General features: G+C 41.1%; 1 protein-coding gene across 4 annotated transcripts in view; it reads right to left on the reverse strand.

The window, feature by feature from the left end:
- LOC122556527 (vascular endothelial growth factor C-like) overlaps positions 1 to 27,097 on the reverse strand; it is a 91,457-nt gene that overhangs the window by 21,734 nt on the left and 42,626 nt on the right. For 2 of the 4 annotated variants that reach the window (XM_043703275.1, XM_043703272.1), the window contains exons 2-6: positions 14,564 to 14,774; positions 12,443 to 12,633; positions 9,423 to 9,574; positions 3,484 to 3,596; positions 1,969 to 2,308 (exon numbers count right to left, since the gene is read on the reverse strand). In XM_043703275.1, coding sequence (XP_043559210.1) covers positions 1,969 to 2,308; positions 3,484 to 3,596; positions 9,423 to 9,574; positions 12,443 to 12,633; positions 14,564 to 14,774 — 1,007 coding nt within the window. The remainder of the gene's footprint in view (positions 1 to 1,968; positions 2,309 to 3,483; positions 3,597 to 9,422; positions 9,575 to 12,442; positions 12,634 to 14,563; positions 14,775 to 27,097) is intronic. The other 2 variants (XM_043703274.1, XM_043703273.1) reach the window with 2 other exon arrangements.

The raw sequence follows: 27,097 nt of genomic DNA on the forward strand, positions 1-27,097 counted from the left end.
ATAGGGCAGGCCATTTCAGACTGAGAGAAGGAAAGGTTTTTTTCGCAAAGAAGGTGGTGAACCTGGGGAATTCTGTACCATTGACAGCTGTGGAGGCCAAGTTAGTGAATATATTTAAGAAAGAAATAGACAGCTTTTTCAAAGCTAAGGGTGTCATGTGGTGTGAGGTGGGAATGGAAATGTGGCATTGAGATAGACGATCAGGTATGATTGTGCAGATTAGCAGAGAAGGTTCAATAGGCCAGATGACCTATTCCTGCTCCTATTTTCTATGTCTTAATGTTTATTTTATTCTTCCTGGCTGCAATATGCTTTGAGATGTCTAGTGATTGTGAAATACATTATATAAAAATAAGGTTTTCATTCTGGTCAAGTTGACATGATTCGTTTGGTAAAATTCCATCACAAGATCAGAACTAACAAAAATTAGGGGAAGACCAGTGCTTAGTACCAGTTACGTCTCACATTTTGTGAAAGTGAGGACTGGTTTATTATGAATTAAGATATGAAAATGTGTTGCTGGAAAAGCGCAGCAGGTCAGGCAGCATCCAAGGAGCAGGAGAATCGACGTTTCGGGCATGAGCCCTTCTTCAGTTTCCTGAAGAAGGACTCATGCCCGAAACGTCGATTCTCCTGCTCCTTGGATGCTGCCTGACCTGCTGCGCTTTTCCAGCAACACATTTTCAGCTCTGATCTCCAGCATCTGCAGTCCTCACTTTCTCCTATGAATTAAGATATATCAAGTTAATTTTCTAAATTACAGCTGATGCAAAAGGAAAAGGAAAATAAAATAAAAAATATGTTTTCCTGCTGCTATTTAACATAGTTCGTATTTGGATAAGGTTGTAGGAGAGCTTTGTAATAATTCAAGATTGTTTAAAGTCATTCTGAAATATGGATTCTACAGGATACAATTTTTTTGTTTAATTATTATGCACTTTGCACTATCAGAATGTTCATTCATTCCGGCTATTTATAACAAGTTTAAAATATAATCAATCATGCATTGAAGGAGTGATTTCCCCATCCTCAAATTATCCCAATGCATTTCTCAGCCAATGAACAGTTGTGCAGGCAAAATACAGCAGCCATGTTCTGCACAGCCAGTTTCAGATGTATTCAGTTTGTAAGGTGACAGGCACATATTTAAAACTACCCGTTTAGGCTATTGTATAGCTAGATTTTGAGCAGTACTCAACAATTCTACAATGTAAGAGATGTGGGTTTCATTTATAGTGGTGACTGGTGCTTCTGAATCCAAGTACGTATCTGGACCAAATTTGAAATTTATAAAGTTAAAAATCACACAACACCAGATTATAGTCCAACAGGTTTAATTGGAAGCACTAGCTTTTGGAGCACTACTCCTTCATCAAATGGTTGTCACAACCACCTGATGAAGGAGCAGCGCTCCGAAAGCTAGTGCTTCCAATTAAACCTGTTGGACTATAACCTGGTGTTGTGTGATTTTTAAATTTGTCCATCTCAGTCCAACACCAGCATCTCCAAATCATGAAATTTATAAAGCAGTGACACCCAGAATACATTCACTTAGTCAGAGAATTGTAAGGTCTGTCTATAGTGCAGAAGCAAAATACATTTTTAAACAATGATGATTATTTCAGTAATTAAGTTTGGAATGAAAAATTAACATTCTGCCCATTTAGGTTTGCTTTATTCAGACCTTCTCATGCACTGTTGCTTTCTCCCTCACTAAATTAAGCACTATATGAGCTAACATATTCATATCGATTAGGCTGAGATTCTCTGACCCAGTGCTATGCTAAAAGATTTATTACCCCCCACTGATGCTCCTTTGTAAGGCAAATCCAATCAGCTGCTGCATAAAGATGTCAGTTGAGCGAAAATCCACTGTGTTTCTTGTTACATAAATGTTACATTGAAAACAGGTAATACAGATTAGAACCAATGTGATAATGAAGAAATGGTTTGTTAAAATCTGATTACCTGCACGTCTGTGGATCAAACTTCTTCCCTTTGCGAAAGCACGAATGCACTGACTCTGTGCATTCACAGGTGCATTTGCTGCTGTTCAATGGTTGATTCTTTGGGCAGTTCTTGTTGCACACACACTCACAGGCTTCTTCATCCCATTCCTTTGGAGGCTCACAGACACCATGATGTTCTATGTTACTGCAAACACATTTGCAAGTATTTTCATCAAATTCTTCGTTGGGACCACAACTCGATACGGAAAGTCTGTTTGTGCACACACAGCTACATGTGTCTTCATCGAATACCATGTTGGGCCCACAAAAATCATCCATCTCACTTCCACCATCATCTGCTGAGTATGGAGAAGAAATGTCAGCAACATCCAATATCATGGTGTAAACAGCTTTATTTCGTTTTTCCTCCAATTCAATTTTATTTTTATTCTCTGTCAATTTCTGAACAATCCAGAGAGCTGACAATAGTCTACCCCCAGATTTCTACAAAAGTCCTTCTTCAGCTGGTAAGTCCATGTACTCCTCTAACTTCTGTTCAGTAATTCTGCCTGTTGGATCTGACCTGCTGTGTTTTTCCAGACCGCACTCTCGAATGTACAAGTTTGGCAACTCAGAGCAATGCTGTCACATTCACTTATCATTTACTCTATTAGATAGCACCTCACTCACAGTTTTACCTATAAAGCCTCATTAACAGGATTCAAGAGGAAAACATTCTGTTAGTTACTTTCCTCTGCTTTTTTTGCACCATGCCTATATGATGCCTCTTTCACTTAATCATATGGATTGTAGAAGTGTGAGGAAAATCGTGTAGATACTACAATGGATTTTCTCACTCATTGTTTAATTTTAATATAACTTTAATCTTATCTCTACAGCTATTTCAAGACAATAAATTACAAAGATACCTGAAGCTTTTCAATATTCTGATTAAGAATAATAATTGTAATGACTGCCATAAACCTTATTCTGCTGATATGAAGTTTTGATTAATGGTGTGGTTTTGTGAAGTTTGCTACAATGCTCACTAGGTAACACTGCACTAATCCATTTCTTTTATTGATGCTTATCTTCATTCAATTTTGGGACAGTAATATCAATGTGTTGCTCTCCTATTTTGACAAAACCTATGTAATTTGCAAATGGATATACAACAGTTATAAAACAACAAGCAGACAAAACTGACTCCATGGGTACAGTTATCTGAATGGTCTGCAAAATAAACAATTGCAAATTAACACGTTACCCATTTTTCCTTTCCTTAAAGTATAGGTGGCTGATCAGCTAGCATCCCCATCGTTATGTTAACATAACTAACACTCTCTTCTCTGAAGAACATTTTCATCTCCTATTTTAATAAGTCAGTAACACTACCCTGTGGAACACTACCAACAGAGTGAGCTCAGATCTTCTCCTCTCTTAGCGACACTCTAACAATCAGAAGTGTCCTTACAAATGTTTTCCAAGTAAAGGTTTACCAAAATTGAGAAGAGGTAAAAAGCAAATTAATAACCTGGTTCTGAATTGCTGGCTTCGAAGCTGAAGTCTTCCAGCTCGGTGACACATCTGCAGGACTGGGGATTCCAGGTGAGGCCATGTGGACATGTTTTGTTCTCCATAATGCATCTACAGAGAGGAATGTTTCAAAACTAGCTGTCAGGTCCATTTACTGAGCATCTGATCTCTGTTAGTTTTGCCAACTGTGGGAGCTTACATTTTGTCCCTCTGCAGCAGCATGGATTTCCAGGCACAGGCACATTAACTTACTCATTATAGTCCAAGCATCTTCTGACTGTATCATTTGCCCATCTACCTTTTCAAGTATGCTACAGCTCCAGTCTCAGTAATTTAGGCGTGAAATTTACATTTTTAGTTACATCAAAATCCTCATTAAAATCAGAATCATCCTGCAAACTACGACATTTCCTTCTTTCTTTGCTGAAGTTTTTCTCTGGTGAAGGTGTAGTGGACAACAAAGAAGGTTACCTCAGATTACAACGGGATCTTGATTAGATGGCAAACGGGCTGAGAAGTGGCAGATGGAGTTTAATTTAGATAAATGCGAGGTGCTGTATTTTGGGAAAGCAAATCTTAGCAGGACTTATACACTTAATGGTAAGGTCCTAGGGAGTGTTGCTGAACAAAGAGAACCTGGAGTGCAGGTTCATAGCTCCTTGGAGTCACGGGTAGATAGGATAGTGAAGAAGGCATTTGGTATGCTTTCCTTTGTTGGTCAAAGTATTGAGTGCAGGAGTTGGGAGGTCATGTTGCAGCTGTACAGGACATTGGTTAGGCCACTGTTGGAATATTGTGTGCAATTCTGGTCTCCTTCCTATCGAAAAGATGTAGTGAAACTTGAAAGGGTTCAGAAAAGATTTACAAGGATGTTGCCAGGGTTGGAGGATTTGAGCTAGAGGGAGAAGTTGAATAGACTCGAGCTGTTTTCCCTGGAGCGTCGGAGGCTGAGGGGTGACCTTAGAAGTTTACAAAATCATGAGGGGTATGGATAGGATAAATAGTCAAAGTCTTTTCCCTGGGATCGGGGAGTCCAGAACTAGAGGGCATAGGTTTAGGGTGAGAGGGGGAAGATATTAAAGAGACCTAAGAGGCAACCTTTTCACTCAGAGGGTGGTTACGTGTGTGGAATGAGCTGCCAGAGGATGTGGTGGAGGCTGGTACAATTGCAACATTTAAGAGGCATTTGGATGGGTATATGAATAGGAAGGGTTTAGTGAGATATGGGCCAGGTGCTGGCAGGTGGGACTAGATTGGGTTGGGATAGCTGGTGGGCATGGATGAGTTGGTCCGAAGGGTCTCTTTCCGTGCTGTACATCTCTATGACTCTGTGACTCTATGTTGAGTTTTATTTTTGTTTAGTAAGTTAACATGGTGTTTATTCACCAAAACATATTCATACAAGGCTACAGATATTCTTTAATGATGAAACAGAGATTCATTGCACAAAAAACAATTGAAGACAGCTAGCAACTTCTAAAACACACAGCAAAACAAACTTTCAACATGATTCCCAACTCTATTACAGTGACTGTGTTCCAGGGAAATTATACCTCTGTATGAACTCTTTAAGGTTCTACTTAACTGAGTCCTGACCATTTATTGGCCTTGGGCTGTGGAGCCAATTCAATGAGTCCTTTCCAAATCTGCCAACGTGACCTTTTCCATAATTCTGAGCACCTAAACTTTCTCAATTCTAATAATCTGCACACTTCTAACAAAAATATCCTGCTTTAGAAGATTTACAAACTAAATGCTTATGCAAAAACGTAATTTGCTGGAGAAACTTAGAGGTCTGGTTCATCTGCATAGAGAGAAGCAGAGCTTATGTTTCTGATCCAGTGACGTTTCTTCAGAACTAGAAGCTGAAAAGGTATCACTAGACCTGAAACATCAACTCTGTTTCTCTCTCCACATAGGCTGCCAGACCTGCTGGGTTTCTGCAGGAGATTGTGTTTTGTTTAAAATTTCCAGCATCTGGAGTTTTGATTTTTGCTTATGCCAGGTATGATTCTCTGGAAAGCTGTTTCTTGGAGAGAAACTTATCAGTGGTGTTTTCTATATTGATTTGTTTTGTTGAAAAGCTTAATTCAAACCAGATTCTCCTGAACTGAAATCAAAGCTGGTGGCCTTACATGTTTACCCGACCTGTTATAGACATAACTGGTGGTGTGGTTCAGAACTTAATATTGATACCACTATTCATCTCAATAAAAAAAGTAAGTTCAGTATTTCAGGCAATAACTTTTTTAAAACACATGAATAATGTACTAAATCAGACACTTGAACCGCACCACTACAAATTGCTATTCACGTATTTAAATAATGAAAATCAATAAAGGCCAGCGCTGTCATTCTGGAAACGTTGCTATTAAATCTGTTAGGTTAGGAATACCTTTATCAGTTAGGAGTAACCAAATGCTTCCAACATCTATATTTCTCAGCTTCTGTCTGTTATACTTAAAGCCTGCACAGCAACACGGAGCTTCACCTGGAAAGCAGGTTATCATGAGCCATCAGATTTATCATGGCATACTTGGCAGACTGGGAGCAACAAGTCAAAGTACTCTAATATACTTTTGTGACAATTTACAATTTGGTTGGACTTTGAACAAAAATCTAGTATGCAGGTGTAATACGTAATCAAGAAGGCCAATAGGACGCTCTTCTTTATTTTGAGAGGAATTGAACATGAAAAGAAAGATGCTACACTTCACTTATACAGTGTATTGGTGAAACCAGAGACTGTGTGGAGCTTTGGCCTTCTTATTTAAGGAAGGTTCACTGGATTGATACTTGGAATGAGTGATTGGTCTTATGATGACAGTTTAGACAGCCTGAGCTTGATTTCATTGGTGATTAGAAGAGTTGGGTGACATGATTGAAGATTTAGAATTAGATTACTTACATTGTGGAAACAGGCCCTTCAGCCCAACAAGTCCACACTGACCCTCCGAAGAGCAACCCCCCCAGACCCATTCCCCTACATTTACCCCTTCACCTAACACTACGGACAATTTAGCATGGCCAATTCACCTAACCTGCACATTTTTGGACTGTGGGAGGAAACTGGAGCACCCGGAGAAAACCCACACATACACGGGGAGAATGTGCAAATTCCACACAGTCAGTTGCCTGAGGCGGGAATTGAATCCGGGTCTCTGGCACTGTGAGGCAGCAGTGCTAACCACTGTGCCACCCGTGCCAAAGCTTTGAATAGTCTTGACAAGGTGACATGGAAAGGAAGATTCCCCTTGTGTACAAATCCAGAGCTAGGTGACACTGTTTTACAATTAGGGGTTGCCCTTCCAGGGTAGAGATATGGATGGATTCTCGCTCTCAATATTATACAACTTTGGAACTCCCTAGCTCAGAAGGTGATGGAGGCAGGGTCATTAAGTTTTCTTAAGACTGAGATGGAGAGATTCCTGTTTGGCATGGATTCAAGGGTCATTGGTGTAGATGGCAATGTGGAATCTGAAGCAAAAACAGATCAGTATTGATTGTACTGAGTCGTAAAATAGGCTTAAAAGGCCAATGGGTCTACTTCTGCTCATATTTCACATGTTCTTATTTCAAAAATTGCAGCAGCATAAAAGGGCAAGTAGCAAATCTTTGCTGAAGAGCTTGTAGATTTAACTAAAATCTTAGTCTTAAGTCATGCACTTTACATTTAAACACTGTAAAAGCCAAAAGATATGGAAGAGTTTGTGCGGTAGTGACTTCCTATTGAATAAGGTTGAGGTAGCTAAAAGTTCAGCTACTAAGTTAAAGTAGATAAATGTGCAGGTGGATTAAAAATGCAAGACTGGAGAAAGCTGCAGATGATGAGACTGTACAGCAATTTGTAAACCACGATCATTCCAAACATTGGAACAGAAAGACCCAATGTGGGTCAGTGAAGATGGAACTGATCAACAGATTAGCAGAAAAGATGGGAGTCTCTTCGATGCAAGTGAACATTAAGATGGATTCAATTGAAAAGCTGTGCTAAAGTTTTTGGCAAGTGCAGAGTACAATAATTTTAATCTTCTCAATGTTCATTTAGAGAATGGAACTGATAAAAGATTAGCAGAAAAGATGGGAGTCTCTTCGATGTAAGTGAACATTAAGATGGATTTAATTGAAAACCTGTGCCAGAGTTCTTGGCAAGTGCAGAGTACAGAGTAACTTAAATCTTCTCAATGTTCAGTTAGAGGAAAGTTTGTATTAATAATCAGACAACTTTAGGGAGCACATTAATGCTGTTATGGAATACACTCATTGAGATCATATCGAAGATGAGAAGCTTTGTTATGAAAGGGGATTAGAAATACGAACATGAGTAAACAGTTCAATTCCTTGATCCTTGACTAACAAAACAAAACTTACTATCTGACATTAGCCTTAAAGGCCCTGTCTTTAAGTTTAAGTTATACACTCCCATCAGAGGAGATAGTTTCTCACTATTTACCTCATCAAATTATTCAGTTAAATAACCCCATTAATCTTTCATATGCAAACATTAGCCTAATCTATGCAACCTATTCTCATAATTTAACGATTTACAGTTCCAGTACAGAAACTAGGCTTTTTTTCCAGTGAAGTAAAAATGTTTTGGAGGTGAGCTCATTGCTTTGTGGCAATTCAAAACTTTTGATGAATTAAATTGGGTAAAACTAATTTCAACTACTTATGCATCAATCACTAAGTAACCATTAAAATCATGATCAAAAGAGAGAAATGGAGGTTTAGAAAAATAATTCCAGCCTCTGAGAATAACTGAATTCAAACCATGTTTAAAACGAAAGTCAACAAATTTTTGGAGAAACAGGTGGATGAAAATAAGGGAAATAAGTAAATTAATAGTTCTATCCAGAGGCAGGCTGAGTCACATATTCTAAGCAACTATCGCAAAAGCACGCTCCATTATCTGGATGCAATTTTCCAAGTTTTTTCAGATTATTGGATCTATGTAATGTTATATTTTTCCATTGTTTTACTTCAAAATAACTCTGAGAATGTGTATAACAAGTAAACAGCATTTTAGCAGGACCTATTTGCAACAAATTGGCTCAGAACCATATCAGTTCCTGGTCTCTAAACATTCTAACGTATTTATAACTCCAAAAGGGAAGTAAGCTTTTTCCATCAAGGAAACAATTGTATTAATAAATAGTATAATTAGAAGTAAGCACAGAATTCCATGACAATTAAGATTCACACAAGGTTAGAGTCAGAATAGAGAATTTGGACTGAACAAACACATTTAAAATCGACTCCACTGGCTTAACGTGCAGGGCTTAGTCATTGATATCACTGCTGTCTTTTTTGAAGGTTTTAGTTTGGACATTGTCTTTTGAGCAGGCAATAAAGACACCTGTTAGAAAGCAGTGTGATCCATGTGGGACCTGGAGGACCCCTCTTGCTTCTCCAGCCTGCTATGAAAACCACATCTCCATCCCCACTCCAGTTAACCCGGGTTAAAATGACAAATAGTTATCCAGTTGGTCTTGATTGACATATTTAAAGAAGAATTCCACCGGCTGCAGGTGGGAGGGTGTGGCACCTTTGAAAGGAGCAGGAAGGCTGCTGGGTAATTCTTCCATTCACTTCTTGACTGCTCTCCCTCCCTCGTCTTTTGTAACAGAACTGCCAGTAATGAATCTACTGTTTTGTTACTCTGTCCAGTGTCACTTGGCACCAAAAAGTAAAAATTCCTAAGGATGAGATTTAACATTATTTTCCTCCTCCTAACTTCACTCCCCAACCCTCATATCCCATTAACCTCCGTCACATATAGAAGTTGATTCCCACAAAAGGAATAGCTTAGTTTGGATTTCACTCCCACCACTAGTGTAACTCCCTGAGTGGTTACTGCTCGAACTGAATTCCAGTGAATTGAATGTGAAATTCTGGAACTTGACTGGGCCAGGATGTGAGCACACTGATTCTTACCCGGTTTGTGAAATGTGAAAAGAACGTCTGATAATCGAGTGGGACTGTCCAAAGGTATCTCGCTTGGGCTGACACGTACACGCAGTATGATTGATGAAGCTGATCATGACTAGTTTGGAGAATCCAACTCGTGGCAGTGTGATCTCGAACAACTGGAAAAATAAAACACAAACTGCTTCTATATGATGAAATTAGTTTTAATACAGAAAACAGCTGACTAAGTAGTACAAAGAATTTGGTAAAACAACTGCATTTGTACTGAGGAAAGGAGGGTAATGCTGTAAATTTCTCTGGATGAGTTCTGTACAGCTGAGATCTTTGTGCAGATTTGCAATTTTCTGTTTGTCCCTTGTCCTTTCTCATGCTCCTGCCATGCCTTTCATTGCCCAGAAGTTTTCTTTCTAACTCACAATTTGCATGGGTGAATTCTCATTTTTAAAGAAATCAACTGAACATTTGCATAACACTTTTCATGATCAGACAATTAGCAATTTTTTGAAGTGTAGTCATTGTTTTAGTGTGGGAAAAAATATCTCCCTCTTTGTTTGCTTCAATCTCCATATCCTGTGCTTCCTTGATTACTTTGATTTGTTGACCTTATGTCTAGCTTTCTTTCAATTTGCTCACAGTTCTGTATCTCTAATGTTGATCCTTACCATACTGTGACACTTGCATTACTATTTAACAATCAGTCTATGTATTGTCTGTCCCATATCTCTTTCATTCCTATATTTCTGTGCATTTGTCATTTGATACATGTACTTAAGCCATAGCTATTGCTTCAGCTCCATTGCAATGTTTACGTTTTTGAATGCTTTACCCAGCTGAACATGGTACTTCTACCCCATAGGCCGATTTCTCTCTTCCCTCATCTGCCTTCCAATATCTCCATCTCTTTCCTATCAAGTGCAATATTCTGTAAATGCAGGTTGAGCACGTTGGGAAAGGCTGAAAACAAAATGGTACATTCAGGATTGGTTGAGTGAGAAGGATAATTTTCAACTCATTCAAGGAATGTGTATGTCGGTGGCCAGGCCAGCATTTATTGTCATCCCTAATTCACCTGGAAAAGGTGATGATGAGCTGACTTACTCAAACTTATTCACAAACGTTGAAGCGTAGGAACACCACAATGCTGTTAGGCAGGGAGCTCTAGGATTTTGAACCAGCAACAGTGAAGGAATGGAATATTGTTCCAATTAAAAGGTTGTGTTGCCTGGGGTGCGGGTGTGCTTGCAGTTGTTCCCATGTATTTATTGCCCTTGCCCTTTTCGATGGTCTAGGTTGTGGTTTGGACGGTGTTACAGGAGCCATAGTGGTTGATACAGAACAGGGAGAGGTGTAGTTGAAAGGATTACTGATCCACCTTCATTGCTTCCCAAGAGGCATCACAGATACAAGTCTTCAATCAATCTGATTCACTCCATGTGATATATAATTCAACTCAGTGTTAACGACGAATGCGATGGGCCTGACAATAATAATACTGAAGATTCATGCTTCTGAAACAGCCAAGCTGCTGGCCAGGTTGTACCAGTACAGTTACAACACTGGCATCTACCTGGAAATATGGAAAATTATCCAGCAAAACAAATACAATCTGGCCATTTATTGCCCCATCAATCTATTTTCAAGCTATGATCAACTCTGCTCTTAAGTGGCATGAATTCAGCAATAACCTACTCCCTGATACTCTGTTTGGGTTCAGCAAGGCCATTCATCATTACAGCTTTGGTCCATACAAAGACAAAAGGGCTAAATTCCAGAGGTGAAGTGCAAGTCATGACCTTTGACATCAAGACAGCATTTGTCCAAGTGTGACATAAAGGAGCCCGAACAAAAATGATGTCGATGGGAATCAAAGTGAAATCTCTCTACTGGTTGGAGTCATATCTAAAACAATGGAAGTTGGTTGTCATTGTTTGAGACCATAGGTTTTAAGTTGTGAGACATTGCAGGAGGAGTTCCTTGGGGTAGTGCCCTAGATACAATCATCAATTAACTTCTCTCCAACATAAGATTAGATTCTGCGATGTGCACTGATGATCGCACCGTGTTCAGTACCATTTGCAATTTGTTGGACGTTGAAGCAGCCCATGTCTGAGATAATATTCAACTTAGGTTGATAAGTGGCAAGTACAAAAGGTACAGGTATTGACCATCTCTAACATTGACATTGGATGAAATGAACATCAGTGAACCATTACCATCAACCTCTGAGGGTTATAACTGAGCAGAAACTGAACAGGACCCGCCATATAAACAAAATGGCGACAGAAGCAGGTCAGAGGCTGGGAATTCTACTTCAGGTAATTTACCTCTTGATTCTCCAGAGTCTGCTGAACACCCACAAGGCAAAAATCTGGACTGTGGTGGAGTTCTCTCCATTTGGCTGGATGAATGCAAGTTCAACAACAGTGAAGAAGCCTGGCTCCATTTAAGGCAAAAGAACTCTTTTGATTGACACGCCATCCGCAACCTTAAATATTCACTTGTTCCGCTGCAGTTGCACATTAGCAGCAGTGTTTACCGTATACAAGTAGCACCATAGCAACTTGCCAAGTTTCCTTCAACAGCACCATCCAAAACTAGGGTCTCTGTCATCTGGAAGGAAAAACTGTAAGACACATGGAAGTACCATCACGTGCAAGTTCTCCTCCATGCTACACATCATCCTGAGTTGAAACAATATAATTTCTTCACATTAACTGGATTAAAGTCTCTAAACTCTCTTCTGAACAGCAGTGTGGGTGCACCTACCTATATGGGATGCAATATTGAAGAAGATGGATCAGCACCTCTTTCTTGAGGGCAATGAGGATTGGTCAATAACTACTGGCCTTGATCTTGACATTCATCTTCGAAGAAGAAATTGTATAAAACATGTGTGTGACTGGAGGTTGCCAACATCATTGGTTTGATTGCTGCGTCTCTCACACGTCAATAGAGAATAAAAATTTCAGACAAGCAAGTCAAGCTAGACAAGATTTTAAAGTGAATTGATAGGAAAAATTACTTACTGTCTTACTCACGTATGAAGTGCTGATGTTAACACACTGTAGTCCCTCCCTATTGCAGCAGCCTCCACATCTGTGGATAGACACACAGGGAGGTTTGTAGAACTTGTTTGTGGCAGTCCCAAGCTCTTTCCCCACATCCAAGCACACTTCTCTAGGCTTACACTGAGTCTTTTCCCATTCAAGTTCAACATCTGTCAAATGATTTGGTTTAGTTATTAGTAGCTTATTATGAAACATGTATTTAAATAAACTACTTAGAACAGTTTGCAGGATTTTTCACAGGGAAAGGAAAAGGCTATGAGTCAAGTCTTTAGGTCTCATCTCTAAAAGAAGTGATTTTAAAGTAATCCCTTCCTAGTATTGCAAGTTATTTCAATTTATATGTAAATTCTGACACCAGACGCCATTTCCTTCGGAAAGGATAGAGAGGTGATTTGGAAGTAGCTATTCTCATCATCATCTTTCCATTAGAAATGCTCTAGATAATTAGTCTGTCTCTGCTGATGGTTTCAGAGAAAGCAACTTGCATTTATACAGCTCCTGCCAGCATGACTTGCACATAAGCTGCTGTGTGAGGAACTGACAGCAGTGGGAAGGACATGAATCACACTATGTGAAGGTGAATATTGACACTGTGTACATATAGGAATAGGAGTTGGCCATTTCCCCCCACCTTAAGCTTGTTTCAGCATTCATTAAGATCATAACTGATTTGCAGACAGATTCCAAAACCTTTGCTACATGGATTGGGACACTTAAAGTCGGATGTCAGATGAGTAGGGGGCCACGTGTGTAGGATGACAAGCAGTAAGTAGGTAATTGTGCAGAGTGGTGAGGTGCCAGGGTGTAAGATAAGCAGTGCATTGTTTAAGGCAAGTCAGGGAAGATGGCAGAAATTGGGTCCAGTGGCATGGGGGTTAAATGCTGGGTGTTGGACCTGGAGAGTTTGGGTCCAGAGGTCGGCACAGTGGCTCAGTGGTTAGCACTGCTGCCTCACAGCACCAGGGTCCCAGGTTCGATTCCAGCCTCGGGTGACTGTGTGGAGTTTGCACATTCTCCCTGTGTCTGCGTGGGTTTCCTCCGGGTGCTCCGGTTTCCTCCCACAGTCCAAAGATGTGCAGGTCAGGTGAATTGGCCATGCTAAATTGCCCCATAGTGTTAGGTCAATTAGTCAGAGGGAAATGGGTCTGGGTGGGTTACTCTTCGGAGGGTCGGTGTGGACTAGTTGGGCCGAAGGGCCTGTTTCCATGCTGTAGGGTATCTAATAGGTCGTCAGGTCAGGTCCAACGTTTGGCGGAGGTGAAAGGGCAGGGGTGGAAACAAACGTTGAGTCATGGACCGTGTGTTACATGTGGTTTTGTGGAGACGTAGCTGGAACTGGACTGTTAAACCAATGTTCTGGGAACTGTGTTTGAATTCTGCTACGGCAGATGGTGGAATTGGAATTCAATAAAAATCTACAATTAAGAGTCTAGTTATGACGATGAATCCAATGTCGATTGTCAGAAAAGCTCATCTGGCTCACTAAGGTCCTTTAGGGAAGGAAAATGCCATCATTATCTGGTCTGGCCTACATATGATTCTAGACCCACAACAATACAGTTGATTGGATCTTAACTGCCTTCTGGGAAATTAGGGATGGGCAATAAATGCTGGCCTGCCAGTGACACCCTCATCCCATGAATGAATTTTAAAAATTCAGAGGTTAGACTCTATACTTAATAGTCTAATTTTTCCAAAGTAATTATTTTACTTAAGTTCATCAAAACTATCCAAAGTCTTCAATTTAAATGAGGCCTTTGGAGAATGCCAGACACAGGGCAATGACCCAGAAGTCACAGCTTCTTTGGTAATGCCTTTGGCTGTGCTACAATGGGGATTCCGCAGGGTCTCTGTGTGCAACTCCCATTTATCTTGAAATAGTGACCGTCTGGCCTTCGGAACATCTGGGCCCTTCTCTATATTGCAACAGTGTCGGTGCTGCAAAAGTATTTTAATGACTGCTTCTGGGAAATCCTGAGATTGATAAAGGCTATATGAAAGTGCAAAACACGCAACAAATTTGCTCAGGTTTTTTTTTGTTCACCACCCAACAACAAATGAAGCATTAATGTGGCTCACTTTTTATGTCCTCATCTTGCCATGACAGTGTAAACGCTGCTGCCTCCTTCCATTCCTTTTTCTCAGCCTCTGACATTGCCTGCTGGACTACGTGAACTCTCCTTTGCAGACATTCATGAATCTTCCTGTATTCTGGATAGAAAATGTCCATCAGCTCCGTGACGCTTGAGGCAGACCTCAGTTGGTCCTCCAATTCGCTACTAGCCTGGCCCTGGAATGAGAAGAATTCAATGAATCTACCGCAGCGAACAGGAAGCACAGAGTCAGCAGCCTGCTCAGTTGGGAACCAATTGATCAACCTTGGGATAAAACTGTTGCTGTCAAGACAACCCTTCCTGCCCCACTGAAGCCTTTCAATCTCCTAGACGTCAAACAAGTTCACAAGAAGCATTTCACTTCCAACAAAAAAAAACAAAAACACCATCAGCCCAGAAGATACTATTAGGGAACAGAGCTCAGGCAAAGCTGAAAAGGAAACATGTGAAATGAAACATTAGACAGTTAAGTGACGATTAAATGGCACTGGCATATTAGAATGAAAGAGTCCGGGTAAGATGAATATTTAAGTATTAGTCAAAAAGGGTGAATGAATAGCTATTAGGGCATCAAGGATCATAGGGAAAAGACAGGAGAATGGGGCTGAGAAACATATCGGCCATGATAAAATGGCAGACCAAACACGATGGGTTGAATAGCCTAATTCTGCTCCTACATCTTATGGTCTTACCTGTAATGAACAGGATATAGAATCATACAGTGTGGAAACGGGCCATTTGGTCCGTCCTTATCCTCCAAAAAGCATCCCACCCAGACCCAACCACCCTACCCTACACCTGTAACTCAGGGCAAATTCACCTAGCCTGCACATCCCTGGACACTCTGGGCAAATTACCTGCAAACCTTTGGACTGTGGGAGGAAACTGAAGCACCCAGAGGAAATCCATGCAGACACGGGGAGAATGTGCAAACTCCACACAGACAAGTGGAATTAAACCCAGATCCCTGGTGCTATGAGGCAGCAGTGCCAACCACTGAGCCACTGTGCCACCCTAAGGGTAGAGAGAATAACTAACACAGGGAACTTATCGAAAAAATAACGTTAACCTCACAGCGTTTTTGCACCTTTTATTCTGTCTCAAAGAATTTTTCAATGATGTATCATAAGTGGCAGATATAAGAGGAAGAACAGTGGATTGGTGCCAACTGGACAGGCCTTCTGAAGAGCTGGCACAGGCAGAATGGGCCAGATGGCCTCCTTCCATGCTGTAAGAAACTATAATTTTTCGATGGCTGACCTGCAGAAATATTTTTAATGTTGATCAGGGAACAAAATTTCATTTGATGTTTTTCTAGTCTCTATGGAAGGACAGCCCTAACATACGGTCCCCATGGTTATACAATTCTGTTAATTTGTGACTAATTGTGCACATAATTATGTGTCCCTAAGGCTGTGTGACTGACACCACAGTTGGGCATCTCTATTTGTGTACGAACGACTACTATATGATGATGCATCTCTATTCATTTGATTGATTGTTCCTTGATTGTGCCCTGTGACTGTATAGTCGATTGTCCCATTTTGATGCACCCTCTAGTTTCTGTCTTAATCCTTTTACACTACTGCAGCCAATGTAGCTAATTGACAGATATGATGGTGCTATCCTTTAAGTTGTGGCTGACTAATAGTAGAATGGGTACTTATATTACTGAGTGACTGGCTAACATTGCAGTTCTACTCCTATTGGGCTAACTGATATGAGATTACAGCAGCATTGGATTTTAGGGTCATATATCAGGTAACTCATTTCCCTATGGTGGGGGTTAACGAAAGTGCAATTCTCATGAATGGGCATAATTGTCAGAATTAGCTATTATGTAATGTGTGTGGGTGCTTAAATCAGAATCTCTCCCCCCATTTTAGAATCTCCTATGAAGAAGCAATTGAGTTTGTTTAAAAAGAAATGGAATTACAGTATTTGTTGCCCTCCACATTATTTGGATATTGGATAGAAGATGGTTTGGGAACCATTTGGCATCATCAATAAGAAATAGAGGGGGCAGTGGTCATTCATGTTTGTAGCTGTGATGGAGCTCATGTTCAACAGCATAATTCCAGTGCCAGACAGATTCCGAGCCTGCACTCCCGATGCTCACTTTGATGATCTGATCGCAAGTGGGCCACTGTCTTTCCATTCCACCTCTCTTAAGGTGCCAACAAAATGTAAATTCCAACCTCTTGTTTCCAGCCCTATCACTGTTTGACTAACTGATACCATAACAGTTTGTTTTTTTGACCAAATGCTTTTGGAAATTGTAATTGATAGAAAAAAGTGGTACTGCTTTATTTAACCACATTTTGTAACTATTTATGAAATGATCCCACTATCATCAATCAGTTTGATTCAGTTATTTATCACCTCTGAAGAGAAAACCTAAGTGGCACAGTAGTGCTGTGTTATCTGACCTGCTGTCTCACGGATAAACCAACCTCAAGTGCCAAGTGCCAATTAATGATCACACACATTTATTCCATTGTTTTTAACTGAAGCTTGCTTATGTACAAATTGTTTGCTATGTATCCTGTATAGCAACAGTGAATGCACTTCCACTCACTACAAGTATAGGGCAATAGGAGTATTTGGAGCAGGGAAACCAGGAGGGCAAAAAGGGGACATGAGATAGCTTTGGCAATTAAGGCTAAGGAGAATTCAAAGAGATTCTACAGATTCATTAAGGACAAAAGAGTAACCAGGGAGAAAATACGGTCCCTTAAAGATCAACAAGACCATCTATGGGTGAAAATGCAGGTTTGGGTGAAATGCTAAATGGATGTTTCGTGTCAGTATTTACTGTGAAGAAGGGCATGGAAGCTAGAGAACCTGGGGAAATAAATAATGATGTCTTGAAAAGTGTCCATATTACAGTAAAGGTGGTGCTGGAGATCTGAAAATGCATAAAGGTAGGTAAATCCCCACGCCCTGATGAAGTGTACCCCAGAATCTTGTGGGAAGCTAGGGAAGGGCTGGGTCCCTTGCTGAGATTTTTTTTTTTAATCATTGACAGCCACAGTGTCAGAAGGTGCCAGAAAGCTGTAAGGTGTCTAATGTGCTGCCCTTATTTAGAACAGGTGTTAAGGAGAAGCCAGGGAATTATAGACTGGTGAGTCTGATGTCAGTGGTGGATAAGTTGTTGGGGATTCTGAGGGACAGGATTTAGACGCATTTGGAAAGGCAAGGACTGGTTATAAATAGTCCATATGGCTTTGCGCTTGGGACATTGTGTCTCACAAACTTGATTGAGTTTTTTGAAGTGACAAAGAAAATTCATGAAGTCAGGGCAGTGGACAGAGTCTATCTAGACTTCAGCAAGGTGTTCAACAAGGTAGACTGGTTGCCAAGTTTAGATCACATGGAATCCAGAGGGAGCTAGCGAAGCAAACACAAAATGGCTTGAAGGTAGGAGACTGAGGGTGGTGGTAGTGCGTTGTGTTTCAGACTGAAGGCTTGTGACCAGCAGTGTGCCACAAGGATTGGTGCTGGGTCACTTTTTAGTTATACAAATCATATGGATGTGAATATAAGAGGTATGGTTAGTAAGTTTACAGATGACACCAAAATTGCTATAGTGGACAATGAAGTAGGTTATCTCAGAGTACAATGGGACCTTGATCAGATGGGCCAATGGGCCAAGGAGTGGCAGGTGGTTTAGATAAATGTGAAGTGCTGCATTTTGGTACGGCAAACCAGGGCAGGATTTATACACTTAATGGCAGGGCTCTGGGGAGTACTGCTGAACAAAGAGACCTAGGGGTGCAGGTACACTGTTCTTTTAAAGTACAGTTGCAGGCAGATAGGGTGGTGAAGAAGGCATTTGACAGGCTTGCCTTCATTGATCAGTGCATTGAATATAGGAGGTAGTAAGTCATGTTGTGGTTGCACATGACATTGGTGGTCCCTTTTAGAATACACTGTTTAATTATGGTTTCGCTGCTATAGGAAGATTGTTGTTAAACTTGAAAGGGTTCGTAAAAGATTTACAAGGATGATGCCAAGGTTGCTATCAGGAAAGGTTGAATAAGCTGGAGTTATTTTCTCTGCGGCTTTGGAGGCTGAGGGGTGACCTTATAGAGGTTTATCGAATCGTGAGGGGTATGGATAATGTGAATAGTCAAGGTCTTTTTCCCCCAGCGTTGTGAATTCCAAAACTAGGGGGCATAGCTTAAAGGTGAGAGGGCAAAGAGTTAAAAAGGGACCTGAAGGGTCAGGAAGAGGGTGGTGCGTGAATGGAATGAACTGCCAGAGCAAGTGGAGGAGGCTGGTAAAATATCAATATTTTAAAGGCATCTGGATGGGTTTATGAATAGGAATGGGTTAAATGCATATTAGCCAAGTGCTGGCAAAGGGGATTAGATCAGTTTTGGATATCTGGTTGGCATGGACAAGTCGGACAAAAGGATCTGTTTCTGTCAAGTATAACTGAATGATTTTATAAATGTACTTCACTGGAATGTAAAGCATTTTGAGACATACTGAGAAAAGCACAAGACCAATGTAAGATTATTCTTTCTCTATCAAGCTCAAATCTTTTGGTTAAGTCAATAATAACTTGTCAAGGTGTGAAAAGTGCAGTCAAGGCAATTTTAGCTTCAACTAAAAGGTTTAGTTGGGTGGAGATGAAATACCGAAATAGTCCTGTCAACATAATCATTAAACCTAATTTCTTGATTACTGGGCCTCTTGCTGAGATACTTGCATCATTGATAGTCACAGGTGAGGTGCCGGAAGACTGGAGGTTGGCTAACGTGGTGCCACTGTTTAAGAAAGGTGGTAAGGAGAAGCCAGGGAACTATAGACCAGTCAGGCTCACATCGGTGGTGGGCAAGTTGTTGAAGGGAATCCTGAGGGACAGAATATACATGTATTTGGAAAGGCAAGGACTGATTAGGGATAGTCAACATGACTTTGTGCTTGGGAAATCATGTCTCACAAACTTGATTGAGTTTTTTGAAGAAGTAACAAAGAGGATTGATGAGTGAAGAGCCATGGTCATGATCTATATGGACTTCAGTAAGGTGTTTGACAAAGTTTCCATTGGAAAATTGGTTAGCAACGTTAGATCTAATGGAATACAAGGAGAACATTTGGATACAGAACTGGCTCAAAGATAGAAGACAGAGGATGGTGGTGGAGGGATGTTTTTTAGATTGGAGGCCTGTGACCACTGGAGTGCTACAAGGATCAGTGCTGGGTCCACTCCTTTTCATCATTTATATAAATGATTTGGATGTGAGCATAAAAGGTACAGTTAGTAAGTTTGCAGATGACACAAAATTAGTGGACAGTGAAGAATGTTACCTCAGATTACAATGGGATCTTGATCAGATGGGCCAATGGACTGAGGAGTGGCAGCTGGAGTTTAATTCAGATAAATGTGAGGTGCTGTATTTTGGGAAAGCAAATCTTAGCAGGATTTATACACTTAATGGTAAGGTCCTAAGGAGTGTTGCTGAGCAAAGAGACCTTGGAGTGCAGGTTCATAGCTCCTTGAAAGTGGAGTCGCAGACAGATAGGATAGTGAAGAGGGCATTTGGTATGCTGTCCCTTATTGGTCAGAGTACTGAGTACAGGAGTTGGGTAGTCATGTTGCGGCTGTATAGGACATTAGTTAGTTTTGGAATGTAGCATGCAATTCTGGTCTCCTTCCTATCCGAAGGACGGTATGAAACTTGAAAGGGTTCAGAAAATATTTACAAGGATATTGCCAGAGTTGGAGGATTTGAGCTATATGGAGAGGTTGAATAGGCTGGGGCTGTTTTCCCTGGAGCGTCAGAGGCTGAGGGGTGACGTTGTAGAGATTTACAAAATCATGAAGGGCATGGATAGGAGAAATAGACAAAGTCTTTTCCCTGGGGTGGGGGAATCCAGAATAAAAGGGCATAGGTTTAGGGTGAGAAGGGAAGGTATAAAAGAGACTTTATGGGCAATGTTTCCATGCAGAGGGTGGTGTGTGTATGATATGGGCTGCCAGAGGAAGTGGTGGAGGCTCGTACAATTGTAACATTTAAAAGGCATCTAGATGGCTATATGAATAGGAAGGGTTTGGAGGGAATATGGGCTGGGTGCTGGCAGGTGGGACTAGATTGGGGTGGGGTCGGCATGGTTGAGTTGGACCGATGATTCTGTTTCCATGCTGTATATCTGTATGACTCTATGACTTTAAAGTGTTATTTTATGTGCATGGTGGTGATGTGACATCTCTCCTTTTTAATAGGCTAAACATAAACAGAGAGACCTATTCTGTCAGGCAGCAGATACAGAAATTTGAACACATGCACCAACAGGCTGAAGAACAGCTTTCTCCCTGCCGTTATTTGACTGATGAATGCACTCTCTAAATTCAAATAATGTTGATTTTGCCTTGTGCACCTCCTGTGCAGGGTAACCTGTATGCCTCACTCTAAGCACCCTCTGATCTGTGTGTCCTTGTTGCTATGATCTGCTGTGCTGCTCACAAAACAAAGCTTTTCACTCTTCTTAGGTACACATGACTACAATAAATCAAACTAAATCAAATAAGGTGACCAAGAGCATGAACAGCAAAGGCAGCAGCGAGATATCAGTGTCGAAAAGTGTGGCGCTGGAAAAGCACAACAGGTCAGACAGCATCCAAGGAGCAGGCGAGACAGGGTCTCGGGTATACATCCTTCAGCTTATGCATGAAAAACACTGTCTCTCCTGCTCCTCGGATGCTGCCTGACTTGCTGTGCTTTTCAACTCTTGATCTCCAACATCTGCAGTCCTCACTTTCTCCCAGCAGCGAGGTATCAATCAGTTTGCCTTGAAACACAGAAAAAGATATTCAGTACTGAAGATGAAATGAAATGAACACCAAAAACTCTCTACTGACTCATGTAATCCCAATGCTGCTGCAGTGCATTTGATTAAATTGCACAATATCTCTGTGAAAGCGAAAAGCAGGACATGAAAATTTATAGTGTATTTCACAACCTCAGACTATCCAAAAACATCTTCCAACTAATTAAATACTTTTGAATGTAGTTTTAATACAAGAAACACAACTAGGAAACATACATAATTTAGCAACTGTCATGAAATTCTATTTTTTTAATTCACTTGTGGAATGAGAGCATCGCTGGCTGGCCAGCATTTATTGTGCCACCCTTGTTGTCCATGAGAAGATGGTGGTGAGCTGCCTTCTTGAATTGTCTACATTCTGTAGGTTGACCCACTAAAGGTCCTTAGGGAGGTAATTCCAGGTTTTTGAGCCAGCAACAGTGAAAGACCAGCGCTATATTTCCAAGTCAGGATGGTGAATGGTTCAGAGGGGAACTGATAGATAGTGTTTCCACCCTTGATGCTGCCCTCGTTCTTCTAGACGGAAGTGTTGTGGGTTTGGAAGGTGTTATCTGAGGATCTTCAGTGAATTTCTCCAATGCATCTTGTAGATAGTACACACTACTACCACTGAGTGTTAGTGATGCAGGGAGTGAATGCTTGTGAATGTGGTGTCAATCAAGCGAGCTGCTTTATATTGGATGGTGTCAAGCTTCTTGAGTATGTTGGAGGTGCCTATCTAGGCAAGTGGGGAATATATCATCACACTGCTGACTTGTGCCTTGTACATGACGGACAGGCTTTAGCGAATCAGGAGGTGAGTTACTTGTCGCTATATTCCTAGCCACTGACTTGTCCTTGTAGCCACAGTGTTTGTGTGGCAAGTCTTGTTGAGTTTCTGGTCAATGGTAACCCCCAGGATGTTGATAGTGGGGAATTCAGTGATGGTAACACCATTGAATGTCAAGGGGCGATGGTTAGATTGGCTCTTATTGGGATGGTGATTGCCTGGCATTTGTGTTACAAGTATGTTACTTTCCACTTGTCAGCCTAAGCCTGGATACTGTCTAGATCTTGTTGCATTTGGCCATGGACTGCTTCAGTATCTGATGAGTTCTGAATTGTGCTGAGCATTATGCAATCATTGGCGAACATTCCCAATTCTGATCTCATGATGGAGAGAAGGTTACTGGTAAAGAAACTGTAGATGGTTAGGCCTCAGACACTACTGCAGGGATATCCTGGAGCTGAAATGACTGACCTCCAACAATCACAACCATCTTCCTATGTATCAGGTGTGACTCATACCAGCAGAGAGTTTGCCCCCCATGCCCACTGATTCCATATTTGCTAGGGCTCCTTGATGGCACACTCAGTTGAATGTGGCCTTGATGTCACTCCCACCTCACCTCTGAATTTCAGCTCGTTTGTCCATGTATGAATTAAGGCTGGAATGAGGTCAGGATCTGAGCGGTCCTGGTGGTACCCAAACTGGGCGTCACTGAACAGGTAAGTGCTGAGCAGGGGCTGCTGGGTAGCATTATTAATGATATCTCCCATCACTTTACCGATGATCCAGAGAAACGGTGGGCCGGTAATTGGTTTTGTCCTGCTTTTGGTCTACAGGACAGATGTGGGCAATTTTCCACATTGTTACAAAGATGCCAGTGTTGTAAGTATACTGGAGGAGCTTGGCTAAGGGAGGAGCAAGTTCTAGAGCACAATTCTTCTGTACTAATGTTAGAATATTGTCAAGGCGAAGAGCCTTTGCAGTATCCAGTGCCTCCAACCATTCTTGATATCACACAGAGTGAATTGAATTGACTGAAGACATCTCTGGAGCAGGTGGGACTTGAACCCCAGCTTCCTGGCTCAAGAGGTGGAGATGCTACCATTACACTACAACAGCTCTTCTGGTATCGATCTTGATGTATTCAATGGCACAGTGCAAATGACTGGGGCTGGTTGTTGAATCTCCAATCATTCCAAGAAGCCACAGCCATAACCGAATAGTTAATAATCATGAACATTCCCTATCACAATTTATTACAGAGATTTTGAATGGATTTCAGTGGCTAATAAGAGTAGATTATATTTCACTGAAAATTATTTTTGATAACATATCGTAGTGACCAACATCTGGTCTCGCTTTATCACAGGAGTCTTCGAAAGAATGTGAGTAACTCAGCACGTGTGACTTTAGCCCTCAGATTTAATTTAAAGCATGAGGCCTGTTTGTGTCATTAATAGAACAAATCATCGCTGCAACTTTAACTGCCAACAGATCCAGTAACATTAACTAAATGCAGACTTTTGGTTCAACATGCAGCTCCTTTGGAACAAAGCTCTTGCACACAAAGATAACAAATGCAGGCAACAGAAATATCAAAAGAGCAATAGAGGTTGGAGGTTGCTCTTCTAATGCACAAAATGAGGCAGTTTGATCAGACCAGAGGGACATTTAACTCATGAGTATCTGATCTGAGAGTGTCTTAAGGACAAAAGAGCAGGTAGGGAGAGAATAGGGCCCCTTAAAGATCAACATGACAGTCTATGTGTGGAACCACAGGAGATGGGTATTTTACATCACTATTTACTGTGGAGAAAGACACGGAAGCTAGGGAGCTTGGGGAAATAAATAGTGATATCTTGAAAAGAGTTCATATTAAAGAAGAGGTAGTGCTGGACATCTTAAAACGCACAAAGATAGATAAATCTCCAGGCGCTGATCAGGTAATTCCCAGACATTTGTGAGAAGCTAGGGCTCCTTGCTGAGATATTTGTGTCATCAACAGCTACAGGTGAAGTGCTGAAAGACAGGCTAATATGGTAGATCATGTGACAAGGGCTGCAAGGAAAAGCAAGTGAATTATAGACCGATGAGCCTGATGTCAGTGGTGGATAGGTTGTTGGAGGGATTTCTGAGGGACTGGATTTAGACACATTTTGAGAGGTAAGGACTGATTAAGGATAGTCAATATGGTTTTGCGCATGGCAAATCGTATCTCATTAACTTGAGATTTTTGAAGAGGTGACAAAGGATATACATGAAAGCAGAGTGGTAGGTGTTGTCTGTATGGACTTCAGCAAAGCGATGGACAAGGCTCTGTAGTGTAGACTGGTTAGTAAGGTTAGATCACATGGGATCCAAGGGGATCAAGCCAATTAGATACAAAATTGACTTGAAAGTAGGAGACAGTGTGGTGGTAGAGGGTTGGTTTTTGGACTGGAGGCCTGTGACCAGCGGTGTACCATAAGGATCAGTACAGGGTTCACTGCTTTTGACAATTATATCAATGAGTTGGATGGGAATATAGGAGGCATGGTGAGTAAGTTTGCAGATAACACCAAAATAGTTGGTGGAGTGGACAGTGAAGAAGGTTATCTCAGAGTACAACAGGACCTTGATCAATAAGCCAATGGGCCCAGGCGTGGCAGATCAAATTTAATTTAGATAAATGTGAGGTGTTACATTTTGGTACAAGACAGGACAGAACTTACACATTTAAGGTAGGCTCCTGGGGACCGGTGCTGAACAAGAGACCTTGGGGTGCAGGTGCACAGTTCCTTGAAAATGGAGTCACAGGTGGACAAAGATAGTGAAGAAAGCATTTGGTACGCTTGCCTTTATTGGTATACCAGGTGGGAGGTCATGTTGTGGCTGTACAGAACACTGGTGAGGCCACTTTTCAGAATACTGTATGCAATCTGGTCACCATTCTATCGGAAAGTTGTTGCTAAACTTGAGGGTTCTGAAAAACATTGCAAGGATGTTGCCAGGATTGGAGGGTTTGAGTTATAAGGAGAGGTTGAATAGGCTGCGGCTATTTTCCCTACAGTATTGGAAGTGGGGGGGGTGACCATTATAGAATTTTATAAAATAATGAGGGGCATGCATAGGGTAAATAGACAAGGTCTTTTTCCTAGGGGTGGGGAGTCCAAAGCTAGAGGGCATAGGTTTAAGGTGAGAGGGGAAAGATTTAAAAAGGACATGAGGGGTAACTTTCATGCAGAGGGTGTTGTGTGCATGGAACGAGCTGCCAGAGAAAGTAATGACAGTGGGTACAGTTACAAAATTTACAAGGCATCTGGTAGATATATGAATGGGAAGGGTTGATGGGCAAAATGCTGGAAAATGGGACAAGATCAGATTGGGATGGCTGGGAGAGTCGGCATGGACATGTTGGACCGAAGGGTCTGCTTCCATGATGCAATGACTTGATGATTTTTAACTTTTCATCAACAATACTTGTTTGGCAATGAAAAGACAAAATGCAAAGGAAGGAATTGGCGATATCACTAAGTCTCGCAATAACTGCAAAGTTACCAGTTGCCCCCATGACTGTTCAGCACAACTGTAATGACAAAGCTATAACAGTTATTGAGGGTCCGAACTCCAGCATTATCAATTGTCTTATAACAGCTTTAGAGAGCTGTGGGTCAACCCAGAGTAACCCCAAATGGTTGCAAGTTCTCTCAAGCCTTTTACTGCCTTTGATCTAACTCCAATTGACCCTAATGCTCAGAACTGTATTACATTCAAACCCATGTGTACGTTCTAGATGACTCTGCGTATTTTAGGCAACATGACAGACACCACAAACAGCCATTCTGGGAAATCAAAATGGACTTACAATGCAGGAAACACTCCAAGCCTAAACAAACAGTTGCATTGAGATTTGGGATTTAAATGAGATATAAAATCTCTGTTAATTGATTATGTGACTACTTTGTAAAGCATAACATAGACAATCTAAGCAGCATAATACTTATAAAAAACATTGCGTATTACAGAAACTGAAGAAGGGAAGCACTGAATCATCCCTTAGACCAGATGGTTTTGCAGTAGATGTGTCAGCCACACCAGATGGCTGAAGGACAATCATTGTAAATTCTACATCAAGCTTGTTAAAGAATACCGAGCTTGGAGCCAATGTACCCTGCTTACAAATTTTACTTAGATTCATAGTGTGTATTGCTCTCCATCCTATTGGATCAGGGGCTATCCACGCATGTCAGTCAGACCATACAGTGTGATCCAATTTCTCAGCCAAATTATACCTCTCCAACCAGTTAGCAACTGGATCCAAAAGAAAACCCAGACTCTCTGATAAAGAATGTCCAGTTAGCCCTCAGGATGATGTAGCATTGCAAAGATCGCCTCCAGTATGAACATAAAGGTCAACACGCTGGATAGTTTTTGAAAATTAATCAGAACTTTACATGAGTGTTATTCCTGACTATAGGCCGTCTTGAGATTGAGAAAGAGTGAGTGATGTGTTTTCTATTTGAACAGCGAAAGTGAATGAGAAATAATTGATCGGTTAGATGCATTGATCAGCACTCTGTTTAGATCCGTACACATTTGATCTTTTCAATGAAAAATAATCTCTCCTTGATCCTGATATTGACTTCAGTTAGCTACCTGTAAAGAACTACTAATTAGTACATTTTAGATTGTACACTTTTTTATAGTGCATTAACCATTTGGGGCTGCACAGTGGCTCAGTGGTTAGCACTGCTGCCTTACAGTGCTAGTGACCTGGGTTCAATTCCAGCCTTTTTGTCTTTTTGGAGTTTGTACGTTCTCTCTGTGTCTGCGTGGGTTTTCTCCCACAATGCAAAGATGTGCAGTTTAGGTAAATCGGTCATTCTAAATTGCCCATAGTGTTCAGGGATT

Source organism: Chiloscyllium plagiosum, chromosome 14 (assembly GCF_004010195.1).
Source record: "Chiloscyllium plagiosum isolate BGI_BamShark_2017 chromosome 14, ASM401019v2, whole genome shotgun sequence".
Taxonomy (NCBI): domain Eukaryota; kingdom Metazoa; phylum Chordata; class Chondrichthyes; order Orectolobiformes; family Hemiscylliidae; genus Chiloscyllium; species Chiloscyllium plagiosum.